The sequence below is a fragment of the Marmota monax genome, unplaced genomic scaffold (genome assembly GCF_021218885.2).
Source record: "Marmota monax isolate L192 unplaced genomic scaffold, Marmota_monax_Labrador192_F-V1.1 WCK01_AAM20220418_F8-fsc01319, whole genome shotgun sequence".
NCBI classification, from domain to species: Eukaryota; Metazoa; Chordata; class Mammalia; order Rodentia; family Sciuridae; genus Marmota; species Marmota monax.
In genome coordinates this window covers 34193-60434 of record NW_026694778.1, presented here as the reverse complement: position 1 = coordinate 60434, position 26242 = coordinate 34193, and the positions used below count along the sequence as shown (strand labels likewise).

At 32.5% G+C, this 26242-nt stretch overlaps 1 protein-coding gene across 1 annotated transcript in view; it reads right to left on the bottom strand.

Moving 5' to 3' along the window:
- Positions 1-26242, bottom strand: part of LOC124079726 (zeta-sarcoglycan) — a gene marked incomplete at its 5' end in the record, with an annotated part of 52759 nt that overhangs the window by 14053 nt on the left and 12464 nt on the right. The window contains one exon of the mRNA XM_046425406.2: positions 5307-5379. Coding sequence (XP_046281362.1) covers positions 5307-5379 — 73 coding nt within the window. The remainder of the gene's footprint in view (positions 1-5306; positions 5380-26242) is intronic.

The following is a 26242-nucleotide window of genomic DNA, read 5'->3' as shown; positions in this document are numbered from 1 at the left end:
GAGGCTGAGACAAGAGGATTGAGAGTTCAAAGCCAGACTTAGCAATGGGGAGGCCCTAAGCAACTCAGTGAGACCCTGTCTCTAAATAAAATACAAAATAAGGCTAAGGATATAGCTCAGTGGTTGAGTGCCCCTGAGTTCAATCCCCAGTACTCAAACCCCAACAAAAGAAAGAAAGTGAGACTTTTTAAAAATTAGACCTAGCATAATTATTATAATTGAAACAAAATTATATTGGTATTAGAAATAGAAAACTTGGTTAATGGAACATAACAGAGTCTCAAATTCCTTTAATAGAAATTAAAATCTGAAAAATTCAATAATTATTTCAGGGTAAAACATTATATTATTTAACAAATTATGCTTAATAAATGGATTATCTGAATTGCAGAAAATAATGTTCTATTCTTAACATATTCCAGAAAAATAATTTTTAATTTTACCTTTCAAAATATTAAAATAATAAATTACAAAGTGTAATTTCAATAAAAAATTAGAAGAAAATTATTTTTAATTTTCTTTATTTCAAATAAGAAACTAAGAAATGAATAAATAACTGTACAAAATAAATTACAAAAAATTGTAAAAAGGCACAGGAAATATGTAAGTCTAGAAAGAATAACTTCTGGAAGAAGACAGAAAGCCCAGAAGATAAAAAAGGAAAACAATAAGAGGCACATATGCATAAATGTGTATTCAGGCATATATAATTATTTGTATAGATTAATTTATATGTATAATTATAATGTTTTGCAGAAAATAAATAGCCATTTTTTTTTATTAGAAAGCACTTTGAATGTATCTGACAAATATATCAGGAACATATTAAAAATACAAAAGACTACTAATAGATCTTCACAGACCAAAAGAGAAAACAAAAACACTACAATTGTAAAAACAACACAAGGCCATCTATTTGTGCACAGAGGTTGATATGTAGAGAAGGTGGGCTTGTACCTGCAATCTGCTAGAATTTCTGAGCTTTTCTGTGATGCTAATGTGATCACCTAATGGCAACTATGTGTACAAGAATTTTGCAAGCACTAAATTGTGAAAAATGTAGTCACTGTAGTCATATATTTCTGCTCATTTTTTTTCCTACTCTGGATTCTGAAATCAGTCTAGAATCCCAATGAGATTTTGTTTTTAAGGTGTTATGCAGTGATCGAATCTGAAAATGTATATGGCCTGTTTCTTCAGAAAACATTCTCAACATTCTGAACAAAAGAATTCACACTTTTTAAAACTAAGTTGCAAATGGCAACTTGAGCAGAACTTGAGTATCAAGCATCTTGTTCTTGCTAAATATTTAATACAGAGCAAAAGACACAGTAGGCACCCATTAATAATTTGCAGTGTCAATGATGGAATGGAATGTACTGAACAGAAAACTATGTCAGGAAAACAATGACATCAAAATGAATGCAAACCATGACCTGAACATAAAAGAAGAGCAATAACTTGTTACTTCAGACTATGTATGGTTAGCTTCCTTCAGGAGCAAATCACATGATTTGTTTTGTTTTTATTGTTTTCTGCTCACTCATACCTCCCATTCTGTGTCTTTCTTCAAGGTAGATTACACATATTTCTTGATTGTTGCTCTGTGTTCCATAGTTTGCAAACTAAATTAAGCTTCTCATAATGCTCATTTGTTAATTCTAGATAAATATATAAATACATACTTAGAATGAAATAAGAAAAGGAAAGAATAAAAGAGAAAGTGAGAGACTGGGGAGATTGAGAGAGAAGAAGAAAGGAAAGAAAGGGTACAAAGAGAAAGTAGGAGAAAAGAAAATATACTAGCTTATTCTCTGTGTGTGTGCATGTGTGTGTGTTTACTTATTTATTTTTCTTATAGGTAGAAAGATACCAGCAAAACAATTTATACCACCATTGGCAGAAATGCCTCAGGGCAAAATAGTACTGACTGCATAAATGTTAGCTTTTCTTGAATATTGTATTAATATAAGCTAGAGTTATGTGTTTCCAGAGATTAATTTGGATTGTGAAAACATTAGCATTTCACTTCTAGATTACGTTCACACAGAATGAGAATGACTTAGAGATGCCAATTATAAGATCAAATATTAATTAATATTACACATTCCAAGTACAGCTTCTTTTCTTTTTCTTGGAACAGTTAATAGATCTCAGATCCAAGCTGTCTTTGGGTGATGAGAGTTACATAATGGGCTTCATCTCTTCTCACCATAGGTACAGAAAGTCTTTGGACTATAATAATTTAACTACATGTTAATTTAAGAAATTAAGAAAGGAAGAGTTGTAATAATTGGAGTACTCCTGGCAAATAGACTTTTATGCCCTTTTCAACTCTTCAGCATGTATTTTTTTTAGCCTTTGAAAATATAGACCCCTCCCCACCACAAAACAATATCATTTTATATGGTAAATCAAAGAAAATCTACAGTTGTTGTACTCATGAACCCTGGCACAACATTTGGCAATATTCAACATTCATCGGAAATGAAATGTGTTGAACAAGCAACATAGGAATCCATGTTTCTACAATTTTTTTTAATACCAGGGATTGAACCTCAGGGTGCTTAAACCATTAAGCCACATCCCCAGATCTTTTTATTTACATGTCTCCCTAAGTTGCTTAGGTTTTGGCTAAGTTGTTGAGGCTAGCTTTGAACAATCCATCCTCCTCCCTCAGCCTCCCAAGCCACTGGGATTATACTGAGCTCAGCTCAAAGTATTTTCTACATTTTATTACAAGCTCTTGAAATGTTTTTTTTTTCCTAAAGTCTTTTATTCTTAATGATTATAAAACTTAAGACAACATAGCTAATTATTCCACAAACTATTTTCTTTACTTGGTTGACCCATCTCACCTTGTTTAGCATTAGGTGGGAACAAGAGTACTCCTTATTTCCCTGAACAGAAAATAGTCAGCAAGCCTCGTAAAGACCTTCTCAGACACTCTGCTTTAATCTGCAGTACACAAATGAATAATTGAATACCCCAATCATTACTGTATTTTGCTTCTGTTTCAGTTTTGGAATTTAGATTAGTAACACTCATCTTGGGGGTTGTCAATCTGCTTTTAGCAGTAGAAGATAAGCTTAGCCCAGCTCAATGTTTAAATAATGGATGAATGATTAGAAAACAAAAACCAGAAACACATATTATAATTAGAATTTAATTCATATTCACCCTTATGAATCTGGAGACATGTCAGCAAGATAATTAAAACAGCAGTTGGTTCTTATTCCTCTCTTAGTAATAGACTTCTCATAGTAAAAATTGTAAAATGAGTACACAGCTATGAAAGCAATATAAGTGTTTATTTTAGAACTTAGAATATTTTTTAAAAATTGAATTATTAAACTCTGACATAACTTATGAAGTTGAAAATCTTTGTTTTATTTTTTAAATTTAAATTCAGTTCTTTTTAACATATATAAAACATAAAAAATTAACACATTGATGGGGTACCATGTGATATTTCAATATGTGGATGCATTGTTCAGTGTGTAAATTCAGGTTAAATATATCTGTTTTCTTATTTATTGTTTCTTTATAGTGAAAATATTCAAACTCCTTTCTTCTAGTTTTTAAGAATATACTGTGTATAGCTACCTGTATTCACCCTAGTATGCAATAGTATAACTGTGTTTCTTATTCATAACCACAACTCAGTACCCACTTAACAATGTTCCCTCTATCGCACCTCCCTTTTATTCTCCCCAGGTTCTTGTACTCAGTTTTTATGAGATTAACTTTTTATATTCCATATATAGGTGGGGGCATGTGGTACGTATCTTTCTGGGACTAAAGTCTATATTAAAAGAGTCCAAAAGTAATTGTTATCAGTGGTAACCACATGTCCTATAACTGCCATATTCCTTGTGTCACATTTATTTATGTTTTTCACTATTCAGTTTTGCTTTGGTAAAGTAAGCAAATTTAAAAAAAATATATCAAATTATTATATATGAAATACATTGATGGCTACGATAGTTCTAAAGATACAGAATGAACATATAGATTTCATTTTAATGGAATGTACAACCTGGATAGGTGAAGAGGGATAAAAGAATTCCTGATTGAGAGGATCTATAGATCAATACTACAGCATGAGACACTGTTATATACGTCCCTGAACACTCCTCAATCCTTCTGGTTTTTGTAGAGAATAAGTAATTATTGTTTTGCGCTTATAAAACAAGATTTGGATCACATCAAGTGAGCCTTCTCCTGATACTGCTCACTAGTTTATTGAATCTGAGTTTCTCAATTAGTGAGAAACTGAGTTCTTTAGGAAATCTTAGCATAGAACTATAAAAGTCTGCAAATTTATTATTGTAAAACTATACTTTTTTCATGAAAATTTTCTATTTTGTTTTTATTTGAACATTTTTCTGCTTACCCATGGCTGTAAAATGGTCTTTATGAAGTAAGTTTTCTTTTATTTAATATTTTCATTATGTTTCCCAAAAAAGATACAGTTATCTAACTTAAAATGCAACTTCTTTTTCTTGTTTGTATTATTATTTTTGAATTTTAAAAATAAGAATGCTGCAACAACTAGGAATTTTATTTACCTATCATATATTAATTACACAAATAATTTTCAACTCCCAAATGTTAACTTATTTATTGAATTAATGATATATATGGAGCAGTTGCCTCAATTTTTAAATTTCAATTTTCATTAGCAGTTATTGTGATGATCTTGGGGATAATTCCCTGTGAGGCTGACATCCCACAATGTCCTGGGTAGGAAAAGATCTTATATGTAACTGTGCCTCTTAGAAACAGCATGATAATAGAAAGCAGCTTATTTTACTGGAAATGACTAGACTGAGGGACCCATCATAGGATATGAGTTCTTTTTCTGATAATGATTCCCATTCCTTTATGTATTCCCCCCTCTGTATGATACTGCCTCGTCATTTAGAATCCTCACCTGGTCTCTGCTTTCCCTAATTCTGTGCCCATTTGTGTCTTTATGCCATTACCTGTATCCGATTTTTCAACATCCTTATATTTTATCAGTCATTCTCTCAACTTCCTCAATAATTGTCTTCTTCTTTTCCACATGCCTCCTGACTGCTATATTTATTTTTATTTTCATTGTAAACATATTAGGAGAAAATAAGGAAGTTGTTAAAATAATTCACATTTTATTCCATTTGTACAAATAGTTGACTATTTAGTAAAGAACTAGGGAGTGTCATATGAGTACATAGCAATACACTATTTTAGTTCTTCATATATCAAGGACAACCACTATTGATGGAAACTACAGCACAGGGGTGAGGAGGACACTTACTTACCTGAGGTCTTGAGATGGTTCTGCTCTGACGTGAGGTGTCTCCACCGAGTGCCCAAATACTGCTCCTTCGGTGCCTGGAGGCAGCAGAAATAAGTGGTCAGAGCAATAAAGTCCATAGACACATTCGGTTTCATTTCTATTTTTATACATCAAATATTCTTCCCCAAATGGGAAAACTGGAAACAGGAGTAGAGAAAATAAAAGAGAAATGATGGAAGAGGAGCACAGAATAGTGAAGAACCAAAGAAAGTCAACCTAAATATCTGTTATAACTCTGTTAACTGCTTTTAAGATGACATTACTTATACATTGAGACTGAGAATTTCTACTTTCTGGTCAAAGAAAAAGGACCCATTTATTTTTCCAGTGCCTAAATTCTCAGTTAAGTGAACTAGAGGGAGGGACAGGTCAGTTTTGATTTCTGTCCTCCTACAAATAGTAGGGCAGGGATGAAAGTGTTAGAGGGTGAGCTCCAGTGTAGCGTATTACTAGTTGCTTAAAGACAGGTCTCGTGGGGCATTTAGCAATATAGCTTCATAGTGATCATCAAATGATAGAGAACGTATCATGTTACTTTGACCCCTCTGGAGTTAAGGCTCTATCTAAAACTATGAGCTACTTTAGTTCATTTCATTATAGCTGAATTCATATGGGGTCACAGATGTCTGAAGAGGTCACGGACTCTAACATCTGCCTCAGCAGTTGAATGACACTCCACATAAACTTTCACTTACTGACTCCATTTGATATTTTTTCAGACTTAGAGCTTCTCTGTGCTTTAACTGAACAAAATGGAATGATTTTCTTCTTCAAAAGCCAAGTGAAAAAAAAATTTTTTAAAGATATTGGTAAAAACCTTTGTATTTTTGTGATTTTTCACAAGCATTTCAGATCATTTCCTTCAGATTAAACTTTAATTTCTTTTGTTCTAATATTCTTAAAATGTCTGTATGTAAGAATGTCACTCCTGTTCCACAAATGTCTTCAAAACTATTTAAGTATTACAAGGCAATTCAAAACTATAAATTTTAAGCCTACAAAACAAACCTGTTATTGCTTAATGTGAAGGAACACATAAAATACATTAATTCCAGTAATCAAGGATGAAATTGCAGCTAGGAAAGTACAGCTAACATTTTGAGTTTCTTAAATAATAATTGGCTGTGTTGGGAAATGTATTAGAACCACCTGATGATAGCTTTTTAAAAAATAGCAAAAAGACCTTGATCCTGAGTCACAGAGGAAGGTTTTTTTTCCCCAAAGATTGTAACAGAATTTCATCTGTTTTATGGCTCTTAGGACAAATTAAGACTCTGCTGTAGTAAATTCCTAAGATTACAGATTTCAACTTATAACTAAAAGTTATTGGCATTTTTGGACCTTCTGCTGGGTTTTACTAGGTTTTTCTTTTTTTCTTTTTCCCCTTAAAATGGAGCATGTAGTGTAGGGCACATAGTGTTTATCATTTTAGTTGTTTTCACAAATTTAGAAGAATTATGTCTGTAAGAGCATTTCTCTTTCCAGTTTGTAGGATATTTTATCTCTAAAAGTGGTAAATTTCTTAAGATGAGTCTTTAAATGTAAAATAATAGTTTGAGATAAATCTCTACTTTCATGCTTTTGATGGGATGGCATTTGAAAGAACATTCCAAGGTATAAGTTTGCAGATCTGAAAAAAAGAGACTTTGACATTTTAAAATGAAATATAACTTCCAGATAGGTTATTTATCCATGTGCAAGGTTCAAAAACTAATTTCTACTATTGTATGATTATGAAAAATTCCCAATGAGTCAGAAATATAATTAAAGGATGGCAACAATACTTATTTCTGAACACAGGTTGGCATACATAGTAACTGGGCATAGATTGTATTGGGGAAAATGAAAATAGTCAAAGTTTAAGTTTTCAAAGAAGATCAAACAATTATACAGGTCTCGATTCTAAGTTTCGATGTAGAAAGGTATTAATAATTTTTAAAATATTCCTAAGGAATTAAGTCTACAATCACATCATTTATGGGGCTAAGTTGAAAACTGAACAAAGCATCATAAATAAATAACTAAATGCTGATATCTAGATGACGAAAAAAGTTGTTCTCACCCTCCCTGCTGATGCCAGACTTACAAAAATTAATAGTTGTCAAAGATAATCTTGAAGGATATCAATGAGGAAAAATAAAAGCCACCTGAACCAGATTTGTACTATAACAGCTGAAGACAATCAACAGTAAAAAATAAATCTCTCATGAATGGGAAATTTTTACTGTCAGGTTTGTTAGAATTGACAATAAAAATACAGGATATTGGTAGCAGGAGATGGAAGATTATAGGAAAGGTTTACCTCCCAGTAGCTCCTTAGCAACAGAATTAAAAAGCAGGAAGACTGCTCATCAAAGAGATGGATAACTAAGAAAATTCCCTGAAATTCAGTACTTGACAGTAAAAGAAAACATAGAGAAACAGAAAGTTTGAAAATTCAAACATAATATAAGAAACCATATGTTAGAGGCAATCATGAGTTCAAAGCCAGCCTCAGCAAATTAGTGAGGCCCTGAGCAACTCAGCAAGACCCTGTAAATAAAGTGTTAAAAAGGGCTGGGGATGTGGCTCAGTGGTTAAGCACCCCTGCATTCAATCCCCAGTAGGAAAGAAAGAAGGAAGGAAGGAAGGAAGGAAGGAAGGAAGGAAGGGAGGGAGGGAAGGGAAGGGAAGGGAAGGAGGGAGGAAACGAGAGAGGGAGGGAGGGAGGGAAGAAAGAATATGGGGATAGAGATAGAGATGTGCCAGCTTGGCTGGTGGGAGCAAAGAATAGTGGGGAAAAAAAATGGATTTGCAGGAATCTATGGAATATAGAGGGAGGCTGATCTTCATGGGCCCAGAGCCAGAGAGGGAGGTTGTTGAGTTAAAAAAATAAAAATAAAAATTTCTCAACAGATATTTCAATGTGAATTGGTGCCAGTGGAGAACCATTTGTAAGTGCTGTACCATGGGGAGCACAAAAAAAAGATCAGCAACTCATAAAGGAAGTTGCCACCCTCCCAGCAGTCACCTATCATGGGCTTCAGAGAGCCTGACCAGTGTGACTGAAATAGGTACAAAGAGATTTATTTGATCCTTGAGGATCCTTTGTATGAATACCAAGGAGAAAAAGCTTTCTTTGTTGCATGATGTCACATATCCATGATGACTTTGAATAGAAATGGTCTCAACTTCCCAATTATAAGTTATAGATTAGGATAATGTATTTTTAAATTTTTATTTGTTTTAATTAGTTATACATGACAGTAGAATGCATTTATGCACTTTGATATATCATACATAGATGGGATATAATTTCTCATTTTTCTGGATGAACATGTTGCAGAATCTTATTGGTCATGCACTCACATATATACATACAATAATGTCTGTTTCATTCTACTATTTTCCCTATCCCCACATCCCCTCTCCTTCTCTCCCATCACTTCCCTCTACCTCATCTATGGTAATGCTATTCTTCCCTAGTGTCTCCCGTCTTATTATGAATTAGTATCCACATATTAGAGAAACGTTGGCCTTTGGTTTTGTAGGATTGGCTTATTTTGCTTAGCATGATATTCCCCAAAGCTATATGTGCTAATAATTTATATATGCCATGATTTTACTCTTCTTTAAAGCTGAACTAATATTCCATTGAGTATATATCCACATTTTCCTTATCCATTCATCTATTGAGGGGCACCTAGGTTGGTTCCATAGTCTAGCTATTATGAACAGAGCTGCTATCAACATGATGTGGATGCATGCATTACTATAGTATGCTGATTTTAAGTCCTTTGGTATAAACCAAGGAGTGGAATAGCTGGGTCAAATGGTGGTTCCATTCCCAATTTTCTGAGGAATCTCCACACTGCTTTCCATAGTGGTTGTACCAGTTTGCAGTCCCACCAGCAATGTATAAGTGTATCTTTTTCACCAAGATTGCCATTCTGACAGGAGTGAGATGAAATCTTAGAGTAGTTTTGATTTGCATTTCTCTAATTGCTATAAATGTTGAATACTTTTTCATATATTTATTGATCAATTATATTTCTCTTCTGTGAAGTGTTGTTCAGTTCCTTAGCCCATTTATTGATTTGGTTATTTGTTTTACAATGTTAAGTTTTTGAGTTCTTTATATATCCTAGAGTTTAATGCTTTATTGGAGGTGTATGGGGTGATGATTTTCTCACAATCTATAGGCTGTCTCCTCACTTTATTGTTTTCTTTGCTGAGAAAAAGCTTTTTAATTTGAATCCATTCCATTTATTAATTCTTGATTTTACTTCTTGTGCTTTAGGAGTTTTGTTAAATAATTCAGATCCTAGGCTGATGTGTTTCTAAATGAAATTCTGGCATATTGCATACAAAACCATATTAAAAATATAGTGCACCATGATGAAGTGGGATTCATCCCAGGGATGCAGGGTTGGTTCAACATACGTAAATCAATAATCATAATACATCATATTAATAGTCTTAAAAACAAGAATTATACCATCATCTCAATAGATGCAGGAAAAGCATTTGACAAAATACAGCACACCTTCATGTTCAAAACAAACAAACAAACAAACAAAAAAACACTAAGGATAATAGGAACATACCTCAATATTTTAAAAGCTATAGATGCTAAACTGAAAACCAGCATCATTCTAAATGGAGAAAAAATGAAAGCATTCCTGCTAAAAACTGAAACAAGACAAGGATGTACTCTTTCACAACTTCTATTCAACATCAACCTTGAAACTCTAACCAGAGCAATTAGACAAAAGAAAGAAATTAAAGGGCTACAAATAGGTAAAGAACTCAAACTATCACTATTTGCTGATGACATGATTCTATATCTAGAATATCCAAAAAATTCCACCAGAACACTTGTAGAACTAATAAATGAATTCAGCAAAGTAGCAGGATATAAAATCAACCCCATAAATCAAAAGCATTCCTATACATCAGTGATGAATCCACTGAAAGAGAAATTAGGAAAACGACTCCATTCACAATAGCCTCAAAAAAAAAAAATACCTGGAAATCAATCTAACAAAAGAGATGAAAGACCTCTCCAGTGAAAACTACAGAACACTAAGGAAAGAAATTGAAGAAAATTTCAGAGGATTGAAAGATCTCCCATGCTCCCAGATAGGCAGAATTAATATTGTCAAAATGACCATAGTACTGAAAGAATTATACAGATTTAATGCAATTCCTATTAAAATCCTAATGATATTCTTCATAGAAATAGAAGCAGAAACCATGAAATTTATTTGGAAAAACAGGAGACCCAGAATAGCTAAAGCAATCCTTGGCAAGAAAAGTGAAGCAGGAGACATCACAATGCCAGAACTTAAACTATACTACAGAGCTATAATAATAAAAACAGCATGGTATTGGCACCAAAATAGACATGCAGACTAAAGATACAGAATAGAGGACTTAGAGACAAACCCAAATAAATATGGTTATGTCATACTAGACAAAGGTGCCCAAAACATTCACTGGAGAAAAGATAGCCTATTTAACAAATGATGCTGGCAAAACTGGAAATCCATATGTAGCAAAATGAAATTGAACCTCTATCTCTCACCATGCACAAAAATCAACTCAAAGTGGATCAAAGACTTAGGCACTATAACAGAGACCCTACACCTAGTAGAAGAAAAAATAGCCCCCAATCTTCACCATGCCAGCCTAGGATCTGATTTCTTTGGAATAATGTATTTTAAAACACAATCCAACTATATGCTGTTTGCAACCACATCTCATAGGCAGAGACACCCAAAGACTGAAAGTAAAAGTTTAGAAAAAAATACTCAGTGTAAATAGAGTCCAAAAAAATTAAGAGTAGCTATTCTCATGTTTGACAAAGCATATTTCAAGCAAAATTTTATCAGAATATACAAAGGCTACTGCATACTGCTAAACAGAACAATCCAACAAGAAGATATAATGATAGAAATATATATTCCCCAAATGTCAGTGTATCTAATTACATTGAAAAAATACTTCTTGACATTAAATCTTAGACTCCAATAAAATGATACTAGGTGGTTTCAACACACCCTTATCACCAATAGACAATCCATATAAATATAAATTAAATAAATATACCTCTGACTTAAATAACTCTATGAATCAAATGGATGTAACAAATTACTACAAAAATTTTTTTATCTCCCAAACAGCTGAATTTACTCTCATCTCAGCAGCTCATGGAAATTTTTCCAAAATAGAGCATATTCAAAGTCACAATATAAGTTTTAGAAAATACAAAATAAAGAGAGATATAATTCCATGCATTTTGTCAGATCATAATGGAATGAAACAAGAAATCAACAGCAACAAAAATATTAGAAACCATATAAACACATGGAGACTGAACAGTTCTCTTTTAAATGAATAATGAATTGTAGAAGAAATGTGAGAAGAAATCAGGAAAATTTTAGAAAAAAGTGGGAACGGAGATACAACATATCAAAATTTCCGGGACCATATGAAAGCAGTTTTAAGAGAAAAATAAGTAGTTTTGCATGCCTACATAGAAAAATAGAACCTAAATAAGTAAGTAAGCTTATGCTCCATCTCAAGGCATTACAAAAGGAAGAATAAACTAATTATAAAATCATTAGAAGACAGAAAATAATTAAAATCAGAGCCAAAATTAATGAAATTGAGAATAAAAAATACAAAGGATCAATGCAACAAAAAATTTATTCTTCAAAAAAGTAAATAAGATTGATAAACACTTTGCCAAACTAATGAAAAGAGAGAGAAAAGACCCAAGTAAACACAGTTAGAGATGAGAAAAGGGAAATAACCACAGACATTTCTGAAATCTGGAGAATCCTTAGAAACTATTCTGAAAATTCATAATCCAATAAACTAGAAAATCTAGAAGACATTGACAAATTTCCAGACACATGTGACCTGCTCAAATTGAACCATGAGGATACAGAAAATGTAAACAGACCATTTTAAACCAAGGAAATATAACAAAGAAAAGTCAATTAACAGAAGAACTCTCTTTTGAGTTATATCAGATATTTAAAGAAGAACAAACACCAGCCTTTTTTCAAAGTATTCCATAAAATTAAAAGACAGGAAACCCTCCCAAACACATTTATTGAAGCCAATGTAACCGTGATACCAAAACCAGTCAAAGACACATGAAGGAAAGAAAGCTGCAGACCAATAGCCCTGATGAACATAGATACAAAAATCCTTAATGAAATATTAGCAAACTGCATCCAAAAACACATAGAGAAGATGATACATTATGATCAACTGTGTTTCATGCCAGGAATACAAGGCTGGTTCAACATATATATAATTCATTACCTAAACAGAATAATGAAAAACAATCAGATGATTATCTCAAAAGATTCACAAAAAGCTTTGGAGAAAATCCAGCACCCATTTATGTTAATAATGCTGGAGAACCTACAAATGAAAGGAAATTACATAATCATTGTAAAGGCTATATATGACAAATTCAAAACCAACATCATATCTCACACGTGTGCCAAGCAAGCAATGAAATTTGGGTTCCTCTGCATGAAATGTTCTGGCTGTAGAATAAAAGCTAATAAAGAGAAAACATGGAAGAAACCACAGGACACAGGAAGTAATTTTAGAGTGGGGAGGGGGATGGACCACTCTCCAATCTTAGGGATCAAGCTTCCACACCAGAAAAAGAGAGAGAGAGGGAGCCCACACTTGCTTTATTTATATGGAGAAACATCAAAGGTTTTTCATGGAATGTTCTTTGCCAAATAAGTAAGAGGTGGGCTGTCCAGTTCCCAATCAGTTATGCCCAACTCTGGAGCTATGAGAGCTGTCCCATGAGTAGAGCAGGGATAGAGATCTCAGGCCTTGGACGGTTGGGATCCTTCCCAAGGGGAGACCTAAGTACATAAGCACTCAACCACTGAGCCACATCCCCTGCCCTATTTTGTATTTATTTAGAGACAGGATCTAACTGAGTTGCGCCTCACCATTGCTGAGGCTGGCTTTGAACTCGCCATCCTCCTGTCTTAGCCTCCAGAGCCGCTGGGATTATAGGTATGCACCGTGGATCGGTACTGAGTAAATAACCCTCAATCATCATAAACATAATAAGTCATAGCTTCCCACAATCATAATAAACAGAGAAACACTAAAAGCATTTCTGCTACAATCAAAAATAAAACAGGAACTTCACTCTCACCACTTCTATTCAATATAGTTTTTGAAATTCTAGCCAGAGCAATCAGGCAAGAGAAGGGAATTAAAGAAATACAAATAGGAAATGAAGAAGTCAATTATCTCTGTTAGCTGATGACATGATCCTATATCTAGAAGACCCAGAAGAACTCCATCAGAAGACTTCTAGAAATAATAAGAAAATTCAGCAAAGTAGAAGTATATGTGATCAATGTTCATAAACCAATAGCTTTCCTGTATTCTAACAGTGATTCTTCTGAGAAAGAAATCAGAACTATCCCATTCCCACTGGCTCAGAAAATAAATAAACATAATTCTTGGGAATTAATCTAACCAAGGAGATGAAAGATCCTTGCAAAGAAACTACAGAACATAGAAGAAAGAATTTGAAGAAGATATTAGAATGTGGAAAACCTCCCATGTTCTTGGATTGGCAGAATGAATATTGCCAAAACTGTCTCACTACCAAAAGCAATATACAGATTCAATGCAATCCCTACCAAAATACCAGTGATCTTCTTCAAAGAACTTGAAATAGTAGGGCTAAAATTCTTTTATAAGAATAAGAGACCCAGAATAGATGAAGCAATTCTGAGCAAGAATGTCAATGGAAGAGGCATCACAATACCTGGTCTCTAATCTTAACAAATTACTTAAAAACAAACAAACAAACAAACAAACAAAAACATAAAAAACAAAGCAAGCACTGAACTCCGTGGTACATGCCTGTAATTGCAGCGGCTCTGGAGGCTGAGACAGGAGGATGGTGAGTTCAAATGGAGCCTCAGTAATGGTGAGGAGCTTGGCAACTCAGTGAGATCCTGTCTCCAAATAAAATACAAAATAGGGCTGGGATGTGGCTCAGTGGTTGAGTGCCCCTGAGTTCAATCACTAGTACAAAGTAATAAAACAAGACAAAGCAAAACAAAATCCATAAAAAATGAAGCAAGCTGTACTTATGTTCTTAGACACTGATTCTGTCCAGCTTTCAAAACCTCAGTACTCTGACCCTATCAACCTGTTTTGACCTATTTTCTTATACTCATCTACGAAATATTTTTACTAAATTTCCCAACTCTTAAGGCAAATGAGAGTTGTTCATTCTCTAAATGAAGGTTTTACTATTGATAACATTCATTTGGAATCGATTATATCTCTTCTGAAAAGTTGTATTTTTAAGTATGTATGTTTCTCCTCTTAGGCTAAATTTAAAAAACAAACAAACAAACAAACAAAAAACAAAAGACTGGTGAAGGCAATCCCCCACTCACTGTCTTGACAGGGTCACAGTGAGGATGAATGCTGGCAAAGCCATGCTGGTTGGTGGGAAACTGAAACCAGGAGACCCTTTTTTATGTAATTGGGACTTTTCATTTTCATGCTTATGTTTCTGACAGGAGGCATGAGTATGTTAAATGCCAAACAAATTAAATTTCAGATGGCTAGAACATAACAGGTAGTTCATGCCTTGGAGGCTGTTCTACTACCCCTCAGCATATCAAGGACAAAGTAGAAGGCTGTTCTTCTATCTCAGTACATTGTGGACAATCCTGATAACTGACAACAATCATCCTTTGAAAGGTCATGAGAATTTTAGGCATCACATTGATTATATCAACTAGAACCCAAGCCCATATTTCCGGCCTCTTAGAAAACCTAATCAGTATGCTTATTTCACAAAGTTCACCACATGCAGTTTCATTTTTGATTAAGGAAAGTTATATTATACACTTAGGAAAGTTAAAACATATAAAGATATATTATTTTCTTTTTCTAAACCCTTTCTTACTTTACATAGGGATATATGATGAGCATAGTTAATATTGGTGGAAAGTGGATTGATTTTTAGAACTTACTTTTTATTGAGAAAGATTATAAAGATATGAGAACTAGTGCACCTTGACTGAGAAACAAAGAAACTCTTTGAGAAAGCAGCTCAACCAGTTTTATGAGAATAAATTTAGGAATTAATTAAAATAGCTTTATAAGACACAGTTTTAGAATAATGTTAGAAATATTATTTTATTTAGATTCTTAAGTTTAGAAATTCTTAAGTTTTTAGTTGTATAGGTTTCTGATATGTTTTAAGAATGATTTATAAACTTTAGGATATTTTAAATATAAGATTTAAAGGGACTTTTTTAGATGGGAATTTTAGATTAGAAATAAAATACAAGTGTACTTTAGGTTAATGATTGGTTAGGAGACTTAGAGTCTGGTTACGTAGTTTGGCATTAGTTAATAAGAAAATAACATATCTTGGGAAAAATAGAAAATCTTGGGAAAATCTGAAAAATGTAAATTAGTGACGTATTTTATTAATGATTCTGTACTTTTAATAATTACATAACTGAAGGTCATATCCTAGAAAATGTAAATTAATGTTACATTTCTTGTACCCCCAATCATGGTTAAGGAAATGTCATGTCTTGGCAAAGTTTAAAATTATATAATCAATGACGTATTCTGAATCTATAACGATGAGAAAAATTGTAATAAAAGATGACCCAGAGAAAGCTGCATTAGCTCTCTCTCTGGAGATTGCTCCAACAGAATGACTCCTGTCTCATCTTTTCGCCGACGCCACTCATCCTTCAGGACTCCCTGGACCCCGCTAGGGCAGGACCCCGGCAAAAGACATTGTTTATATGCTACTCTATTTTTGATGTGGCACAGTGTCTTGTCAGTGTTAACTAATTAATAAGTATTGATAAAGATTGATATTTCAAGGTTCTTCTTCAAAGCTTTAGTTATTCTGATTTTTACTGAAGTCTGATTTATGGCACATGCATGTCCCAATGCCCACGTCAGAAACTGAGGAAGCATTCTGAGATGCCTTTTCTTGTTCAGTTTATTAGTGCACTTAATTTCACAGTTTTGATATCACTTATATTATCTGCCAAAAAATAACATACTACTGCCAAACAATTTTCCAAAACTTGAAGTTGACTGTGTCTCATTTTAAATGCTCTGGGAAAGCAATTGTCTATATAAGCCAAGCCAAATTTCAGAATAGAACAGAGAAGAGCTCACATCTGCCTGAAGAGGAGGGCAAATTAATGAACACATAATCTCTGTTCAGACTTCAGGGACTGATTCTAGATTATTTATATTTTTTTCTGTGAAACATTTTCTACATCTTTGAGCTCTAACTCTTTCTTCCCAACTTCCTCAGGTTCCTAAGTATAGGATTTGTAATATTGCATTACAATTTTCTTTAAACTCTTTCCAGAAACTTAGGATTCTTGAAAGTAAAAGACTTTATCTCAATCAAATTTGTTTCCTTAAAATTGTCCATGAATTATAATGCATAAGAAATTATCAGTAAATGAAAAAGAACAGGAATGAAAGCAATAATAAAAGCATGGAAATATTTTATATTTTAACTTTATATGCAAAACATACTAAGTTTCTGTTTCCAAGTATATTTATTTGTTTAACCTTAACAGAAATTTGGCCATTAACCTCAGGTATCAATTTTAAATTATTGAAATGGTTATTATAAGTCTAGTCAATATTAATTGCTCTAGTAAAACAAGAACATAGTTTTAGATGGTTCTTTAAAATAAAAACAAAAATCATCAAACTGTTCATTTGAGACTGGAGCATAATTGCCAAGGATTCTACAAAGAAGTCATTTAAAAGTCTATTTTTACTTTTCATATTTAAAAAAAATGTGTCAGGCATTTATCTTGGATGCTAAATCATGTCCTCTTATATACTTCTAAAAGTTTCCAAAGGGGATCAGTGTTTCCAATATGACCAATTTGATCATGGACTGGAACCTCAAAACTATGAATCAAAATAAATTTTTTATCTATAAAAAATAAAGTTAAAAAGAGATAGAATACTATACAGCCTTTCAAAATCAGAAAATTCTATGATTTGTCACAAAGTAGATGGCACTTTTGATTGTGTTTGCCGAAGATGGACTACTGATGGCACAAAATTTTCACTTAACATCATGTTAAGTGAAATAAGCAACTCACAGAAAGCCAAATACCATATGATGTCATTAATATGTGACATCTAAAATAGTTAGTCTTGTAGAAATAGAGTAGAAGATTGCTACCAGAGACTTGGGTCAAGGGAGGAATGGGAAAAGAAAGGGAAGATAAAGGCACAAAGTTTTAATTTGACTGGAGACATAATTTTAATGATCTATTATACTACATGGTGACCATTGTTAATAAAAAATATATTGCATATTAACATTTTCAAATAGATTTTTTCACCTCAAAAAGTAAGTTGGTGAATTGATGGATATAGATAGATATATGTCAAATAATTGACTGAATATTTCTACAATGCATATATAGATCAAACCACCACATTGTAACACGCATACATAATTATCACTCAGCAATTAAAAATAAGTTTTAAATTTTAATAAAGAAAAAGTGATAATGGAAAAGTAATTGGAAATTAGGTGGAAAACACATTTCTTCAAGGTGAAATATATATCAAATATAAATTATGTGTCACAAATAAATACATTTAGAATAAACTATATCAAGATTGAAAATGAGATAGAATTCTTTCGTGGTTATATTGGTCTCGAGTAGCTTGTGCTTTAATAGGATTTATTTCTCTTCCTATTTTAATGTAAAAGGGCTCTCCACTTCTTAATTATATTCATGCTTTAATAAACTAAATAATTAATAAATTTTAAAATCATACATAAAGGGCTGAGGTTGTGGCTCAGTGGTAAAGTGCTTGCCTAGCACATGCAGGGCCTTGGGTTTGATCCTCAGCACCATGTAAAAACAAATAAACAAAGTAAAAGTATTTATACATTTATAGCTAAAAAAAATCAAAAAATCACACATAAAGAAAACAAGAAAAATACGTTATTTTCACATTGAATGTTAACCCTAATATTTTAGTAGAACCAACATCTTAGAAAAAAAACTACATAGGTAATATCACTTCCTCTATTCTAAAAATTAAAAACTAGAATAGTCAACCTAAGCTTTCTTCATTTTCTTTTCATATACATATTTTTAGGAAATAATGAGCAATTCCAAGGTCTATAATAATTATTGGGATGTCACTTGTCCTTTGACATGAAGAGAATTAGGGTGTTTAGAGAATTCTGAATTTTGTGCCATCAATAGTCCATCTTCAGCAAACACAATCAAAGGATTCTATGCTTGTAGACTTACCTAAGTATAAATGACTTACCACTTCATTTTAAATGCTCTAGCAAATTAAAATATAAATACATGAATTAATAACTTGATAAAAGTTGAGCTACCAACTGAGACTATTGTCCATTATTCATTGTTGTTGTTGTTTCATTTTGTTTTCTTTGTTTTGTGTTTGCAATGCTGAAGGCTGAGCCCAGGGGCACTCTACCACAGAGCTATCTCCTTAGTCCTAATCTTGATTGAGTCAGGATCAAAGATGCTCAATTTTACTGTAAAATATTTCATAACTGATTAGTTCATGGTAAGATTTAGAAGACTTACACCAGATTTCTAGGTGAATTGTCTTTTTACCACATTTAAATAAATTATTCAGAAGCTTTGAAAACCCTTACTACTCACAGGTAGGGACAAGTGGAGAGTGGCTGAAGGATGTCACTCTGGGTGTGCCTTTAGGGTTTATATTTTGTTCCTAGTGAGCAGACCTCTCTTTCTACTTCTGTGTTGCTCTGTGCTGAGCAGGCCTTCCTTTGCCACACCCTTCCACCATTAGGTGCTAGAGCTCCTTAGCCCAGAGCAAGAGGGTTGGCTGTGTATGGACTGAGGCCTCTGAAACCGTGATCCAAAAGAAACTTTTCCTCCTTTAATCACTCTTGTCAGGTCTTTTGGGAACAGCAACATAAAGCTGACTAAAACAGAGGGGCAAACACAATCTCTGAAAAGCATATTGTTTGGGGCCAAAAAAGAAACAAAACCCTTATGCTTCAATGTTCATGGTTTTCTACACAGAAAGTCCGAAAGAATGTACAGAAAATGTAATAAGATTAATTAGAGAGTCACTTTGACTTACTCTGAATTAAGAAGAATTTAACAAAAGTTGTATAAGCTCTTAACAGATGAATTATTAAACATAATCGAAACAAATAAATTTTAAATATTTGTGGATTATAATATGATCATACCTTGGAAGACCTTAACATAAGATTGATAATTTCCCCCAATATTTTAGTATAGTCCCAATGAGTTAATCAACAGTATTTGATGGCATTGGACAAGCTGATTCTAAATATATACATGTGCACATGCACAAACACACAGGAATGTATATATGTAAATACATGTATGAATATTAAGAATTATAAGGCAAACTGTATATCCCCTGCACAAATATGCAGGTAGACATATCCTCCTGACCAGATAACAACACTTCCTGTAAATTCTAACAGTAAACTCCATGAGGCTTCAGTAGAGCTAGCGGAATAGACTTAGCAGCTTACAAGACAGCCCAGAAACACACCAAAAAAATTACATCCATATAAAAACTAGATTTATGGCAAAGTAACTATTGAACACAAGTTAGAAAAGTAACTATTCAATAAATGAGATGATTATTTACACCTATGAGGAACATAAAATTGTATTTAATGCCATATGCAAAAAATCAATGTCAACTGGATTAAAAATGTGATGGGTAAAATTGTAAAATGTGTAGAAGATAATGTGGGACAACATCTTTTGACTTCAGGTTTGAGAAGAATTTCTCATTAAGAAAAATTATAATTTGATCCAATGAAATGAAAAATTATTGCTCAAATACCCTTTTGCTTCAATGTTCATGGTTTTCTACACAGAAAGTCCAAAAGAATGTACAGAAAAAGAAAGTAATCTTTGACCTTGCAGAAGATATTTATACCATATATTCAGTAGTTGACATAGAGCTCTTATCAAAATGTACAAAGAATGCTAAAAACAATAAAAAGACAGATAAACCAGCATAAACTAGCTAATAGTTGCAAGAGGTAACCCACAGAGTTTAAATAACAAATATCCATCTCAGGTGGAGAGGTGGGGGTGCTTAACTCATTAGTAATGAGAGAAAAAATTGAGTTAAAACTGCACTGTGCTACCAACAGAGACTTTCTGGTTTTGCAAAACCTTCAAAATAAATTTCTTATTTCTTATCAGAGAGTAAGTATAATTTCTTAAGACAAAACATATAAAAAGCATTCAGAATGAAATTTATGAATTTGACAATATTAACACAATTTTTTTTCTTAATATCAAAAGACACTATAATTAAAGATAAAATAAAAAAGTAGAGCCTAAGCATATAAAACAATTAACATGTAGAAAATATAAATGACTCCTATAAAGCAATTAAAAACAACAAACAGCTCCTTAGAAAAGAAAGACAAAAACATGATTAGGCAACTCTCAGAAAGAAACCTGAGTATTGGATACATATAAAAAACGATATTATAGATGAAGCACAAAGAAGATGTAATTTATATAAATCTTTATATGAAATATTAGAAAAGTTATCATGTCATTTTGTCTTGTCTGCGATAAAACACTATTCACTACTATTCTCCATTTTAGGATCATAGCAAATGGAGGCCATTATGTGGGTGTTTGGAAAATGGCAGAATTTATCAAAACAGAATCCTCACTGAAAAACTAATGAAAATAAACAACTCCCTCTTTAAAGTAGTCAACTATTTATTTTAGATAAGTGTTTTAAAATAGCATGGTGTGTCTTACCAAGTTTCCATGCTTGTTTCAAATTATAAGGATTTTTGTTGTCATTCAAGCGACTAAAATCATACAAGAAAGGAGAAAATAAACATCAGGCCCAGTTAGGTAAAGTTTTCTATTCAGTTATATTATTGTAAAACAATGCTTGTTTTTTCAGTTCACTACACAAAATGACACAGAATATATCATCCTTCTAACAGAGTCTCACTGGAGAAGACACATGAAGACTACAAAACTTGAAATCCAGGTCAATTTGGTACCTGCTTCCCTACCAAGTTGATTACTTAGTTTGAAATCTTCATGTTCTATACCAAAAACTTAAAAAGCACTGTTCTCATTTCCTCATAGTACTGTGTAAGATTTTTTAAAATATTATATAATATTCATAAATTTACATAATATCCATATATACATGTATCATGCTACAACGTATGGTTCCCAAATACTTAGCATTACTGGTATGTCTGATCAGTTGAAAAGATGGAAATCTATAATGATTCAGGGACGTGAAAATTCTCATGCAGTATTGATTATACCACAAAATGACAGAAACTTATTAAAGTCTCTCTCCTTTGAACAAATAATTCATTTTCAAGGAATTTATTCTAAAGAGATACTTATTTATGGTCATACAAATTTAGCTATGAGGAAGTTGATGATAGCTCTATGAAGGGGAAAAAATCAAAATGTTCAATGATAGGGAAATATTTAATAAAGTATTGTGATTCAATAAAATAGAGTAAATGTAGCCATTTAAATTACACTGTTCAATAGCATGACTTAACAATGAATATTAACTCTACATAAGATATTTGTAATATCTATGTTCTTTTAAAAAAGTTTTTTATTTGGCCATTATAGTTATATATATTAATGGGGCTCATTTTGGTATAATCATGCATGCACAGACTATAATTTACTCCTTTTCAATCACTTTTTCCCTACCCTTCTTCCTATACCTGATCATCTTCCTCTAGTCCACTGGTCTTTCTTCTATTTATTTGTTGTTTTTGACATTTTATTATATATATAAAGGTGAAATTCACTATGGCATATTCATATATGTTCAGAGCATAATTTGTTGAATTTAATTCCACGGTTCGTCCTCCTTTTCTCCCTCCCTTTTAGTTCCTTCCTCTACCCCATTAATTCTCTTCTAATTCCAGTTAGCAGCCATATTTTCAAGTTATAGTCAGTTTCAATTCTTTTCCTTGTATTTTTTGTACCTTTTTCTTCTTCCTTTCTCTGGTGAAAAAACTCAAACTAATTGTTTAATATACAGAAGAATTTAGAAAACATTGCCTCACTTAAAGACTTACTTTGATACAGAGAAAAGTTTTACAGATCTTTTCCTAACAAATGAGTCAGCTACATCAACAAAATGTTTGGTTCTTAAGAGGTAACAATTACCCAATATAATGTCACCTTAAATGTATGTTGTTATTTCTTTTAAAGATAAATGACTTTGTAAATCAATGTCATCCAAGGGTAGATCAGAGAGTCTTGAGAGATTACGAGATTTCTGTCACCAAATGCTTAAAGGGAGAATGAGCATATTACAAAGATCTGAGAGCAGACATAAACTTAGTTGGAAAAATGGAATGATGAATATTTAATAGAAATTTTAAAGCTAAGATTTCATGATACGTATTTCACCTGTTAGATAGTAAAGTAGTGATAAATAAAATAGAATAGCCACTGAAAATTTATTCTAATCAACTTGTCTTAAAACACAAATTACGAAGGATAATTATACTTATGATCATGGCTAATGTTTGCTGAATACTTAGTACTTCATTGTGATAAACTCTGAAAAAAATGTAAGTCAAGTTCTATAATTCTTACAGTAAACTCTAAAATAAAATAATCATAATATATCCATTTTGCAACTGAGAAAATGGAGGCACAGAGATGGTGAACAAGACACCCGAAGGCATACAGTCTTAAATGACCCAAGGCTAGGAAAAAACGCAAACTAGGTAAGAGTTAGAACACAAATATTCCCACTCTTATTTCATTTCTATTTAATTTTTTTATGGTACTGGGAATTGAATCTAAATACATGCCAGGCAAGCATTCTACCACTGAGCAACAGACCCAGAACTTAAGTTCATTTATTCAAAATTATCAATCCTGAATTCAAGGAAGTATGAAACTGGTATTAATTATTCCCGTTTTTACATCTTCCCACAGCTCCCAATTTAGAAAATAAAAAAAATATTTGATGAAATAGATATATTACAATTAACCTGGCAGGGAGAATAATGCTCTCTCTCACTTCAAAGATCTATGTAAAATCTCTGAAATCGGTGCATCTGTTCCCTTACAGGCTAAAGGGAATCCAAATGTCAAATAGATTTAAGATGGATAAAGATAGCATCTCAAAATGGGATTCCCCTGGATTATACAAGATGGCCACTAATAATTGCAAGGATCATTAAAGATAAATGAGAGAGACAGATGTGGAGGAATTGGAGACGTGTTAGCATAAGGTACTGGCCTCTTATTGCTGGCTTTGAAGATGTAGGAAGACATGAGAGCCAAGAAATGTGAAGAGAAAATGTCTAGAAGCTGGAAAAACAATGAAATGGATTATTTCAAAAAGGAGAATGGCAGAGACCTTGATTTTAGTGCAGTGAACAATGACTTCAAACTTCTAACTAACCTCTAGCACTGCAGTTAATAAATTTATCTTTCTTAATTCATTCAAATGTTGGCAATTATAACAGCAGCAACAGGGAATTAGTACAAGTAGTTAGTAATTGCAAAATGTAGACAACTCATTCAAGTTTGCAATCTTTTATCTTTCTTTTTCCCTCTCTCTCTCTTTCTCCCTTCCTTCCTCTATAGTGAAGTGAAAGATTACTCTGGTTATTATTTCTATGAATGTGAACATGGAAATTCTATCCAATTTACACAAAGCACACTGTGCAAAACCATGCAGGTGAGATATATTTTGGCATGCTCCAGCAAGTTCTTTTTAAAGACAATGGTCAGTCGGATTAATGAATATACAGTTGGTATAAAACTAAAATTTGTGGGCTGGGATTGTGGCTCAACAGTAAAGCGCTTGCTTAGCACGGGTGGCACCCAGGTTCGATTCTCAGCACCACATAAAAATAAAGGCATTGTGTTGTGTCCATCTACAAAAAAAGATTCTCTCTCTCTCTCTTAAAAAAAAAACAAACTAAAATTTGTTATTTATCATTGCAAAAGACTTTTTAAATTTTAGAGATATTACTATTTTTTTCAAAGTGTTTATAAAATCTATCAGGTATATTAATGTCTCTCATTGACATTGATAGGCATGTCCTAAAGTTAAAATTTACACAGCTACTTCAAGATATAGCACTTACTCCAGGAGGTCTCTGTGATTTAGTTGAAAAGTCAGATATCTAGTTTTTAAGTGTGCTCATTCCTTTCCTCCTCTAACTTTTTCAAGCCTACTAAATAAATCTGATTGAAATAATAACCTAGCTACTAAATAAATCATGTCCTAGAAGCTCTCCTTCTTGTTATAGAAATTCTTTTTCAGGATCTGAATGTATTATATAAAAATACATAAATGGACACAGATAAAATGAAGTGGAAATGAGACAGGGTCATAAGTGAGGAGACCCAGATCTAATTCCTAACCTGTGTATATTTCCTGCAAATTACTTAACCTGATACACAATTTGCCAAATGAAGATAATAACACACATTCCCCTAAATACTATGGAGTAAGTGAATTAGTGCAAATGACTGTACTTTGTCAGTGGCAAAGGCTATACCAATGCTATTAATCTCATCATTTTGATTAATTTTATTATTGCCATAATGCTTTATCTTGTCTCAGAATGTAATATGCAATATATTTCCTACAATTATTTTTCTTTTTACTTTCCCTTCTTATACTCTTACATTATTTTCACTTAAATACCTCTGGAATATATAATAAATTGTTTTTATTACGTTGGCCTGAATATAGTTCAGTATTACATGAAGTATTTAGCAATTTTATAAAATTATGTCTACATTAGAAAGGGAAAGGAAAAAAAATAATAAACAATTAAATTTAAATCACCTTAATAGGAAATGCTGTAAAAGTAAGAAAGTCATTTCATTAATACATAATATTAAATAATGTCAATTTTTTGGTTCTAATAATGATAATTTTCAACATTTATTGACCACTGATTGATCACTTTTGGACCATGATTCAGACATGATGCTTTCCATGGTTTGGCTCACCTTGAATCCATGAAAAGCAAGTGATGTGTTTTCACTTATTGCTTCAACAGTTACTGATAAAAAACCAATTAACTGAATTGTCCGTGATTGCTCTTCAAAAGGGCAGTGAAGTTGTAATTCAGAGGCATGACATTTTGAATCTCCATTTATATTTAGTCTTTTTTAATCTCTTATATTACTTTTCCATTAAGAGACTGACATTAGTATATCCTCTCCAACTCTCTCTTGGTTAGTATTTAAATGAAATATCTTTTCCATCATTTCACTTTCAATCCATTTGTGTCTTTGGATATAAAGTTTATATCTTGCAGAGTCATGTTTGGATGATGTTGTAAAGTCAAGTTGGATTTTTTTTTCAAAATATATTCTGCCAGTGCTGCCTTTTCCTTGAAGACTATATAAGCTCTAAGTAGTTGCTGGTAAGGAAAACATTCTTTCGCCTGTTTTTGTTTTGCTTCCGATGTGTCTTAGAGTTCTTTCCCCCATTACAGATTTCTTTAGGTTTAATTGATGTTTTAGAGTGACACATTTTGATTGCTTTCTCACTTCTTTTTGTATATATTCTACAGGTGTTTTTCTTCATGGTTACCTTAAAGAAGGCATTTATCATTCTAAATATATAACTTGGAATTAATGTGAATTTAATTTCAGGCACATACAAATTTCTGCTATTGTGTAGTACCACCTTCCCCTTCTCCCTCAATTTTCGGTGTTATTAACTCAAATTATATTTGTATATATTGTTTTATTTCTAATAACATTATAATTATTCAATGCACTTCTCTTTTAAATCCCACCTATA